The 12,110-nt window shown below is 43.5% G+C and overlaps 1 protein-coding gene across 10 annotated transcripts in view; it reads left to right on the top strand.

The window, feature by feature from the left end:
* IQCM (IQ motif containing M) overlaps positions 1-12,110 on the top strand; it is a 157,227-nt gene that overhangs the window by 16,128 nt on the left and 128,989 nt on the right. For 8 of the 10 annotated variants that reach the window (XM_025185509.2, XM_025185513.2, XM_025185499.2 and 5 more), the window contains one exon: positions 162-305. The exons of 1 other annotated variant lie outside the window; for it this stretch is intronic. In XM_025185509.2, coding sequence (XP_025041294.1) covers positions 162-305 — 144 coding nt within the window. Of the gene's footprint in view, positions 1-161; positions 306-4,628; positions 4,905-12,110 lie in introns of all 10 variants that reach the window. One more of the 10 variants, XM_025185501.2, reaches the window with a different exon arrangement.

The raw sequence follows: 12,110 nt of genomic DNA, 5'->3' as shown, positions 1-12,110 counted from the left end.
TATTTATTTTGTCAACAGGAATATGATCGGGCTGTACCTTCTTTTACCTGGGAACCAATAAGGACTTCTGCTAGTGCCCCTCCTTTTTTTTTAACTAAAAGTGCCACTATTTATAACTGTATTCCTATTCAGACAACAAATCCCAACAAAAATTTTCTCAGTCTCCTTTTTAGAAAAAGGATTAGAACAGCCATATGAAAGACCATACTCTGCAAATGATTCCACATCCAAGTGCTTCAAAACATATCCTGAGAGATCTAAGATATCAGTCCAATCACCGCCACAATGTATCATGAAAGAAAAAGGTGAGACAGATGTTTCTAACTTACTTTATTACTATGGTGCCTAACACCCCAGCATGGACCAGGACTTGACTTTGCTAGGCACCATACAAACAGAAGAAAAAGATAGTCCCTTCCCCCCAGAGTTTACATCCTAATAGAAAATAAGACAAATGGATACTGATGCAGGGAAGTCCCAAGAAACCATGAGCAAAATTGTCTAAATAGATAAAACCAGTTTAAGGATGTGGTAAAGCACAAGTAGAATGAACAATGTGATGTCAGCAAACATGTATCTTCCACAATTTTTTTAGTTTATGTTTGTAGGCATTTGAATAGAAGGGGAACATTTAGAAAACATAGGAAAGAAGTGTGAGGGGGACGGAACAGGTGAGGTGCTCAGTTTAGCTGCGGTAAAGAGACTGATGGGAAGGGATGGAGCAAACAGTCAATCCGTATAGGACACGGTGTCAGAATTTTCTATAGTTTCGACTGGATTTCTGAGGGTGAAGACATCTGTGTTTTGGCTGCTGGAGTCTCTGGCTAGCTCCTATCTCTAATTTTAGACAATTTCCACGTGGTGGGGGATCAATTCCTGGATCACAATACCTCTGGTGTGTGTGTGTGTGTGTGTGTGTGTGTGTGTTGCCTCTGGAGTATGTATGGTGTCTTCCTTGCACAGTTTTGGGGTCCAGACAGTGCTAGGAGTGGGAGTGGCCATGTATGAGCCCCATTTTATCCGCTCAGCTTCTCAATCCAGCAGGGGCAGTCTTTGGTAGGCCCCGCTATGCAATTTTCCCCCAAAGTCACATTCATGTATATGTAATTTTTAAAAGGGGGAAAAAAAGTTCCTTGCTGGAGACTTAGTTCTTCCTTACTTTCTCACAGTGACCTTAATCCCAGATTATATAAATTGGCATAACTTCATGGAGTGCTCATGGCAAATGTGGTTTATTAATTGCAAGGGGCAGCTTTAGAGTCAAAGTATGACTCAGCATGAGCCAGGGTGGCACAACTAAAAATAGAAAAGGTTATCAAATGGTGAGAAATATTGTTCATTTCAAACGTGTCTTCAGTTTTAGCTGACAAACTCTTCTGGTTTTGTGGGGTTTTGATTTTTTTTTGACGAAAAGTTAAAATTTTCCAGAGATGGGAGACACTGTCAGAAACTTTTTCGTGAAAACCCCAATTTTCCATCAAAAACATTTCTGTGGAATTTTTTTGACCAGCTCTAAACAGAATCTCATGCATGACTTCATGCTTACTTTCTCTGCACTCTTGTATAACTAAGAGGTTGAAGCCAGGTAGAATTGAAGTTGCTTGCATAGCCTTGTCCTGAAGCTTATTGTATTTCATCTACTTATGTTCTCACTGTGGCCTTGGAACCACATTTCTTCCTTTGAAAGACCTTAGAACTCATATCTCAGACAAGAAATCATATTCTTTACTTATGCCTGATTTCACTTTATCATCTGACTTGGAGCTTGGCATCTTGCTAGATACGGTACTTGAAAATTTTGTACCTACGAAAGTGTATGATTGTATATATCTTTAAGGTGCTACAGGATTGCTCATTATTTTTATACACAATAATGATGAGCACCAGCAGTATCAAACCTAACTACTATGCACATCCTTGTCTGATAATTTACAACTGTTAGTAGTAGCACTACTTAAAATACAGCAAAAGCCTTACAGGGAGGACCTCTACAAGGAAGGAATCTAAAAGCCTAAATTTTCCTTTATTAGAGAAGTGGAATCAGTGCTGTTTTGTGTTGATAGAATTTTGTTGTTTGTATATCTGGAAAGATGTCATGAGGCATTGCTCTTCTGGTTGTGTCAAGAATTTGTTGAGACACAAGAGGAACAAAACCACCACAGGCTACATGCTATAAACCAAGTCTAAATCCTATAATTTTTACCTCATAAAACTTTTATTTTTTTCTCTAAAGAGGTGGCACAAGTCCCATAATGCTAGAAAGGTATCTGAGAGAGACGGAGTGGTTATCTCTTATGAATTTTGATAGTATTCTCTGTAGAAAAGGGTTAACTGACAATTCTGAGGCTACAAATACCCATTTTTACATACAAAATTGTTTACTGAGAGGGAATTTATTTGTTTCTCAGCCATGAAAGAATTTACCTAGACTTGCCAGATGGCACCTCATTTCAAACAGCTTCTGCATAAACATCTATCTAGCAATCCCAACACTCAAATCACAATTAACAGGAATCGTTTCAGTACATTGACACTCTAATATGTAGTAGATAAGCGACTATATTTCCTTATAACAGGGCAGCAGAGTACTTGCATACATTCATTGCATTAGCAGAAGTTGGAATCCTGCAAAGAAGTGTTGACTGATTCCTGCTGGCTCAGTCGGGCACATATACCTCACTAACTCCACCCTGGAAATAAGGATATTGGGAATGGCTCTTCGTAATTAGGGTCTAGGATGAAGTGGTCTTTTCAGGGAAATGGTAGGATCAACCAAAATTAAGTAGAAATCTTATGGCAAAGTTTGTTTTTGCTGTTATCCTTTGTTACCCATACATCCATAACCTAAGAATGGGGGGGATAATGATTTATTGTAACTACAGTGTGTACACTAGTGGTCCATTAGTTCATATAGTAGGGTACACCTCACAGGAGGAGGGGAGGGCATGGAAAAAATTGGAGGAGCAGGTGGTGGAGCTTGGGCCAGCCCTTATCAGGGGGCAGGGATGGAGCACCACACTTCCAGCTGTGCTCTGCTCCTAACCCCATTCAGCCCCCAGTCTTGCTTCATCTCCAGGCTCAGATGCACCCTCACCCCCTAGCTCTGCTTAGCCCTCAGCTGCACTCCACCTCCTGCTCCATTCCCAGACAAGCTTTGCCTCTAGACCCAGTTCTTCCCTCAGCTTTGCCTTCAGCTTAAGCTTTGCTGCTGAAGAAGCCTTGGCTGTTCATTTATGAAGAGATGAGGAGAGGTGTGGATGGATTCCATTAATGGTAACATGGAGTGCAACTGGAAGAATGTGGGCACCCCTGGCATAGATTGATGGGGGGACACAGAGGATTGAAGAAGCACAAACATAAAACCCAGGCACTTCTACACCAGTCAGACCTGAGGCAACTGGTGAAGGAGGACCCAGGGGGCTACAATCTATGTGTCCCTCCCAGGCTGGGAAAGGGATGGAAATACCTGCCTCCACTCCTTCTTTCTCTTGCTCCATCCCTATTTACCTCTTTCCTGTCTACTCCCTGCTTCTTCCTCACCCCTGCTCTCCCCCTGTTCCACCTCCCCCACCCCAATCAAAGCAGCCTGGGGGGGAACAGTGGGTTGGGGGGGGCAGCACTGGCAGCAGGGGTCCATGTCCTCTGCACTCACTAGCAGCAGCAGAGGAAGTGGAGCAATGTGGCCTCAGCTTGCTTTACTTCCCTGGCTGCATTGCTCTGTTCCCGCTGGGAAGTGCAGGGTAGTCCCATTCCTTCTCCTGTGGTGGCTCACTGGGAGAGCAAAGCAGCTGGGGTTGCCTTGCTCTGCCTCCGTCTGCCACTTCCGGTGAGTGGACCTCTTCTGATGGCACCAGTCCCCTCCACTTGTTCTTCCTACTGACTGCTGGCCACCCTTTTCTGCCCACAGCATTGGGGAGGGGGCAGTTGGCCACTCATGTCCCCCCAAATTGTAAGCATCTAGCGAATAATGGGCTTATAAGTAATGACTAACTTGGATTTGTCAAGAACATATCAAACCAACCTACTTTCCTCTTTTGTCAGGGTTACTGTCCTAGTAGATGGGGTAGACATGAGATATCTAGATCTTTAGTAAGGCTTTTGATACAGTATTGTAAGCAAATGAGGGAAACATGGCCTAGATGAAATTATAATAAAGTGGGGACACAAGTGTTTGAAAGACTATAATCAAAGAGTAGTTATCAATGGTTTGTGTTCAAATTTGGAGAGCTTGTCTGGTGCGGTACTGCAAGAGTCAATCCTGGGTCCAGTAAATTCCGATATTTTCATTCATAACATGGATAATGGTTTAGAGAGCATGTTTATATGACTTTGTGGATTATACCAAGATGGGAGGCATCACAAGCACTTTGGAAGAGAGGATTAGAATTTTACATGGCCTTGACAAATCTGACAATTGGCATGAATTCAAAATGAAATTCATGAAGAAGGACAAAGTAGTATACCTAAGAAGATAAATGAAAGGCACATCTACAACGTGCAGTTTAACTGGTTAGTCTGTAGTAGTACTGCAGAGAAGGATGAGGGGTATTGAATGAGTCAATAAAATGTGGCGCAATTGTGAAAAAGACTAATATTCTGGGATATACTAATAGGTGTGCTATATGCAGGAGATCCGAGGGTATTGTCCCACTCTACTTGACACTGCTGAGGTCTCCGTTGGAATGCTGTGTCCCATTCTGGGCATCACACATAAGAAAGATCTGGACTCTCTCCAGTTTGTCTACAGCAATGGAAGTGATGAAAGGTTTAGAAAGCCTGACCTGTTGGGAAAGACTGGCAAAATTGGGCATGTTTAGACCTGAGAAAAGAAAACCGAGGGAGAACCTGATAATCTTCAAAAGTGTTAAGCTGTTATAAAGAGAGCTATTCAATGTCTACTGAAGGTAAGACAAGGGGCATTATGCTCTCTCTAGCAAGGAATCCCCGTCATTGGATGTTTTTAAGAACAGGCAGGACAAACAGCTGTTATGGTTGGTTTAGGTTTATTTGTTGTTGCCATAGTCCAGGGAGCTGGGCTAGAAAATATATCAAGTTCTCTTCTCCTCTCCTACATTTGAGTGATTCTATGATGGGAACTCCATCCTTTGCCCTCTTTGGTGCAAGTATTTGACCTTATTTTCTGTCTGTCATGGGGATGCTCTTAGGGTTTCTGGGGCCCTATGCAGTACTATTAAACTGGTGCCCTTATCCCAGACAATAGGGGGGAGGTTATGATTTTTTTAGAGATGTGATTTTTATAATTTTCAGCAACACACTAATGAAATATTTTAAAGAAGAATTTAAACTAAGGTCCTGTAGACTAGCACAGTAAATTCAGAAATGGACACTATGTATTTGGGGTTGGCAAATACATTTTAAATGGCTTCATTACCACTTGAATGGCTCTTTCACAGTTCAATTTTCTGCTAATAGTCTGTCATGTTTTTTCTCTTTAAAGTTTACTAGATCCTCTCCTGGAGGAAGCATAACCAGAGGCTAGGGATAGAAAGAGAGGGCAGGTGGACATTAAGACCCACTGGTGCCCCAAATTTTGATATGCTCTATGCAGCTGCATATTCTGTGTAAGGATGGCCCTATCTGTCACTTACCCTTTCCATTCAGATGATATCTCTATATGAGAGACCTACAGCAGCCTCCTTTCTAGTGTAGTTTGTCAAGCATTTGTTGAGACATATAAAAGGAACAAAGCCACCATGGAACATAGCTACATGCTATAAATCAAGTCCAACTTTTTGTAATTTTTACCTCATAAAACTTATATTTTTTTCTCTGAACAGCTGGCACAAGTCCCATAGTACTAGAGAGGTATATGAGAGAGCTGGAGTGGCATTGTCCATTTTTTCCCCTCTGTATATTGTATGAGTTGGTAGAAGTACAGCAAAGGACAATCTTCATCCTCCCTTTTCTGGGGTGAAACCCTGGGCTTGCTGAAGATTTGAAAAATTCTAATTGACCTCAGAACAGGGCTGCCAAACTTCCAGAACTGGCCTGAAGTCTGCAGGAATTAAAGATGAATCTTTATTTAAAGATTGTCATATGCTGAAAGCTCCAGGAATAGATACAACCAAATTGGCAATTCTACTTCAGAATAGCCAGGATTTCATCCTGGGTGAAAGCTATGTGAATCTTTGTTGTTTTATTTGTTTAGTGATCTGGATTATCAGATTAGATCATCTTTATAGCAAAACAAGTGTCCGATTCAAGAGTGAATGAATATAGCAGGTATTAAGTGAGTGTAACAGAAACTGTATTAAGATTCTGAGCATGCGGAGTAGGAAGCAGACATTTCCAGATCCTGAAGCAGACTTGGGCTGGGTTGACATTCAGCTAAAGCAAATGAGCCAATTTACCAGAATACCGTGCCTTAGTGAGCATTCGCTACACTTTAATAGTACTGTTCACATAAGTAAGGGCTTCAGGACTGGGTTCAGGATGTGTGAGTGATTTTTTTTTTAAGCCCTTAGTAACTTTACACTCTTCCAGTTGAGCTTTGCTAAACACATTGCTGTTCTGAACACACAGCTATAATAGCTGTTGAATGTATGTTGTATGTCACAGAAAGCATCTTTTGTAGGTTGTACATCACAGAAAGCAAGTTCTCTGACCAACAGAGCCAACAATCTCATTGGGGACCAAGGAAAGGTGGGGGGTGGGCACTGCTCCATGCCCCTGGAAGGGGTAAAGTCTTGGGTGGAAGGTGTGGGTTTGGTGCTAGGCAGCCCTCAGTACCACCTGGAGAGCAACGTGCCTTCCCCAGGCAACTCTCAGTGCTGCCCAGAGTGTGCCATGTGATTCCCATGGAAAAGATTTAAAGGGCCCGAGGCTCTGGTGTTTAATCTTCCATCTCATTCAAAAGCACCTGAAATACCCCTTTGTTTCTGAAACTTTCAAAACACCTGTTTTCATTTTCATCCTTTAGCTAGAAACCAAGTTCTCAGACACTTGTGGATCTTCTTGTAGACCCACTTGTTTGGGCCTCTTTGTAGTTATCACTCCGCTCCCCCTGAAATATTGAATTAAAATTACACGCTGTTATGTTATTTTATTAACTGTAAACAGGTTAAAGAGGAGATACCTTGCAGACTAGCTGGGGGAGGATAGAAAAAAAGAAATGGGGGTATGCTGATTAGCACCAGGAATAGAAGGAAAGGAAGAGAAGGAAACATCAGCAAGTGGGATGAACCACTAAACAACTTCTCATTTGTGAAAACATGAAATGGCTGGAAAAAGAAAACCGGGATGTAGCCCCTTGTGAGGGGGCAACAGCTAGAAGAGGAAAGAAATCTCAGAAGAAGCTTCCCAGTGAGGTCAGAGAGAAACAACCTGAATAAAGGGACCTGAGACGGCCTCCAGTTGGGGGGAGCAGCAACAGCCCAGTCCTCTGGTCTGGAGTTGTTTTAGCAATTGGGCTGTCGTGCTTATTTGATTGAAAGAAATGTATAAATATGCTATTTGAAGACATCACTTATTAGGGAAAAAGCAAATGAAGACCAGTGGAAATTTGTATAGGTTAGTGTAATCTTTTTTTGCATGAGCTTTAGAACAGCTGACATCTGAATCAACAATATGGTGCACAAGTTGTCAATGCCTTTCCAAAAGATAGCTATCAGAAAGGATTCATGGTTTTGAAAGTTTAATCAAAGGGCAATTACGTTTGATCAATCCCAGAATGATAGCAGGATAATTGGCTATGCCTGAACCTACTCTGTCACTGTCATAGTACATCTTGATATAATGTGTTCAAAGTTGGGTGGATGTGAACACAGCAAATAACCGTGCTATCTTTCATAGCTCAATGTGCCAATAAAATGGTGAAGTATGAATGAAAGTGCCAGAATGAAAGAGAGATTGCACAGTATTTCATGCAAGATAAATGGCAATATTGTCAGGAGAAGCCACAGCAATTAGCAGTACTAATAAAACAATTCCTGTAAGGAATATGCCCAACTAGGATCTGGAACAGTACTGTCTCTCCCTGGGAAAGATGAAAGGTAACCCGCAAAGCCTTTTTTTTTAAAACCATATACAAAGAAGACTTGAAAAGTTTATGCCAGAGAAGCTTTTGCTACCTGTTTTTACTTTAGAAATTCAAATAATACCTACCCTGGAAATCTCTATAGTGATTGGGAGATGGTGAAATAATGTAAGAACCAAGAGACTGAAAATGAATGGCTAGAAGGAGAAGGGGTTTGTGGTTGGAAGGCTTAAAATAGAGTTGGCAAAATACTTGAACTTACTGAATGCAAAGTTGAACAACCTAAAATTCACATTGATGTATGGAGAAGAGAACACTAAAGATCTTTAAGCTACCAATGCAATGGGTGTAAGGCTCTGCCTGTGGATTGCAGAAACTTGCTGATCACAGCAAAACTGAAAGTACTGTTGTGTCCTGTGAAATTGATTTATTTTAAACCTAGTAAAGGTGTGGTCTCTGAAACAACTGATACTCTTTAATTTCTAAAAATGTAAAGTGAAACATGGATTAAAAATGTCTGAGGCATATTAAACCTATAAAAAGGGAATGGAATAATGCATAGGCATGATGGTCCCATTCCTTGGCCCTACTTTCTGGAGTCACATGATGTGATAAGAATTCAGGTTTAACCTTTATGGTCTGGACCTCTATAGTCCAGCAACATCTGTGGTCTGGCATTCCCATGGGTGTTCCTGGGCTGGAGCACTCACAGGGAAAAGCTGGAGGGAGAGAGGGGAAGGAAAAGGTAGAAGGTGTGCTCAGCAACTTTTCCCCTGTCCTCCCAGAGCTTCCAAAGCACCACAAATAGATCACTTCTGGTGCTCAAGATCAGGGAGGGAGAGGGAGGACCAGGAATGGGGGACACTCACAGGAAGCAGCAGAGTGGCTGTGGAGCCCCATAGCCAGAGTCCAGGAGCGCAGCCCCATAGCCAACCCTGGGATCTGGGAGCACAGCCTGGCTTGGATTTCAGTTAAGATAAATGAGGCAATTCATACCTATTGTAGCTATTGTTTCCTGGTTGCAAACTGAGACAGAAGCTGTTACAGTCGGGTGATATTTTCAAGCTTTTCTTTGCATCTGTGAGAACTAGAAACATTTAATTTTGAAAGAAGCTAACAGAGGTTGTACCTCCCTAGTCCAGCACCCTTGGGACCTGACCAGTCCCAAATCAGGGAATCTGCCAGACCAGGGGACTCAGTGTGCTCTCCCAGAGTTTTGCTCCTGGGCTCTGCATCCACACTACGTCTTCCCCCAAGTGTCCCTCCACATGTCCCTGCTGTCAATGTTGGCTGTTTTGCTGATGCTGGAGCTTCTGGTAACAGCAGATAGGCCTGCACTGACATCCCCTGATCTCTATTTGCTTCTTTTAAAATTAAATGTTTCTAGTTCTCACAGATGCAAAGAAAAGCTTGAAAATGTCACCTGACTGTAACTGCTTCCTGTCTCAGTTTGAAAACAGGAAACAATAGCTTCAATAGGTGTGAATTGCCTTATTCATATTAACTGAAATCCATTACCACACTGTGGAGGTGCAGGGTCACGGCAATGAGGGCTGTGCTTGAGGTACCCTGTGGCTGGTGCCTATAACAAGGGATTGCTTTATTTCATCCTTGCCTATAAGTTAGGTGAAGAAGCAGACAGCAGAATTACATAGCTACAAAGATACCTTGTAGTAAAATAGATTAAATGTAACAGTCTGGCTTAGGCCTACTCTGTGGTACAAATGGGGCCGAATAATGTCTGGCTGCACACTACAGTTGTGGAGAGGAGATCTAATATTGCTACTTTGGGGTTCCCAAATTGAGGTGGAGCGATTGATGGGATCCATATCCCGATCTGTGCACCTGAACATTGAGCAGCTTAGTGTATCAACCACAAGGGCTACTTCTCAGTGGTGCTGCAGGCCCTGGTCAATCACCGTGGATAGTTCATTGACGTTTTTGTCAGGTGGTCGAGCAGGGCACACGATGCCCACATTTTTTGGAACTCCAGCCTCTACGAGTACATTCTTGCTCTGCTGTGACTTGTGGCTGGCAATGTGCAGATGCCACTGTGCATGATGGGGGGCGTGGCCTACCCCCTGATTCCGTGGTTTATGAAGCCTTATAACAGCCACCTGGACCCCAGCAATTTAATGCCCACCTCAACCAGACCAGGATTTAGGTCGAATGTGCCGTTGGCCACTTCAAGGTGTGGATCAGGTGCCTCCTGACCCACCTGGACGTGGGGGAGCACAACATCCCAGAGGTGGTGTCGGCATATTGTGTCCTCCACACCATTGTGGAGAGGAAGGGGGAGGCCTTCCTCCTGGGGTGGCGGGCAGACGCCAGCCACGAGGGGAGACCCTCTGAGCAGCCATGGACAGCTGCTATCCACCAGGCCCATCAGGGCAGGGAGTGCATCTGGGAGGCCCTGAGGGAGAGTTTTTCTCACAAGGACCCCAGTAACTCTCCCCAGGGCCTCCCCGCTATTGGCCTCTGGCTTGCTGCACTTTCCATTTCCCACCACAGCCCCTCCCTTCATCCCTTCCCTGACCTCCCAGTAAAGACACCTGTTTGGTTTTGAACAAAATGAACTCTGTATTGATCTTTCATTTAAAAAAGCAGGGGAGGGGCGCTCATAACCTGGAGCGGGAGGAGAGCTTGGAGTGGCATGGGGGGTGGCTGAATGTGCCACCTTGGATGTGGGGACCTTGTCGGACTTGGGCTTGGGTGGGTCCTGGAACCACAGGAGTGTGGGCAGGATGGGAGGCTGGAATGCGGCCAGGGAAGGCAGGGAGGCCAGGGGAAGGGGGCATAGGTATCACTTGGTGTGGCCACCAGGCCACCTGTGTTATTTCTTGGAGGCCTCTTCTTTCAAAAGAAAATCTTCTTCTCCATCCACACATGCCTTTTTCCAAAAGAGCTCTTTCGGAAAAAGGCTTCTTCTTCCTAGAAAGAGGATTACCACTGTTGGAAACACACCTCAGTGTGGATGTAATTAAAGTTTTCTCGGAAAAATGTCCATTTTTCCAAAAAAACTCTGGAGTGTAGACATAGTCTGTGTGCGCCAGGGTTCCTATTGTTGAGGTTCTGATGGGCACGTGAAGGAAAGGTAAACTGTACGAGGGACCTGTACTCATTCATTCAGAAAAGAAATGCATATGCAGCGGCAGCCCAAAATATCTGTCGCTATATATGTCCATAGCTTTTCTTTGACTTTGTGCATGTGTGGTGAGGGGGAGTAGAAGGCTGGCGGTGTGAAGGGACTATGGAAGCTGCACCATCGCCTTATTCAAACTATTTGCCGGGCAAACGATTTGTTGCTTATTGCACAACTGTCATGAGCATTGCTTATCTGGCTAGGATTAAAAAAATATTTTTTTTGGCCACATTTGGAGACTGATTTCCCTGGTTGTACTGCCAGAATATTTTTGGGCCTTGATCTGAAATGCTGTGCAGGTTGCATTCATGAGAATCAGCGGAGCATAGCTCAGAAAATCAATAGCTTCAGGGGGTAGCCGAGTATTAGTCTGTACAGGATAAACTTAAAAAACAACAAACAGTCTGGTAGCACTTTAACGACTAACAAAACATGTAGATGGTATCATGAGCTTTCGTGGGCACAGCCCACTTCTTCAGTGTCATCTGCTGCTGCATATGTCATCTGAAGAAGTGGGCTGTGCCCACGAAAGCTCATGATACCGTCTACATGTTTTGTTAGTCGTTAAAGTGCTACCAGACTGTTTGTTGTTTTTTAAGTTTATCCTGTACAGATTATTTGTTGTTTTTTAAGTTGTTGATAAGATCAATGAAGTGTGCTACATTTTTCTGTGTTTTACTGCTAGCGGGTTAGAGCTACTGCATTTTTAAGATTCCATTTTATGTATTTTTTTAATTATGGAACCTATTTCTAAGGGTGTCTCTCTCTTTCCAGGCACTTACAATATTTTTCAGGGGTGCTTGTGACAGGGCGTTCACCCTGCACTGGCCCTTAAAGGGCAAACCCCAGCCTGGAGCAGGGCCTGGGAGTTTAGCCCCAGCTGAGGCTCCATTAGTGGATTAGGGCCCAGCTGGGAGCTATATAAGAGCATGGGCAGTTGCTCCCAGGGAGAGCAGTAAAAGCCTGGCTGCT

This window comes from Pelodiscus sinensis, chromosome 5, assembly GCF_049634645.1.
Source record: "Pelodiscus sinensis isolate JC-2024 chromosome 5, ASM4963464v1, whole genome shotgun sequence".
In the NCBI taxonomy this organism is placed as follows: domain Eukaryota; kingdom Metazoa; phylum Chordata; order Testudines; family Trionychidae; genus Pelodiscus; species Pelodiscus sinensis.
The sequence above is the reverse complement of the archived record's forward strand: the minus strand, read 5'-3'. Positions and strand labels throughout refer to the sequence as shown.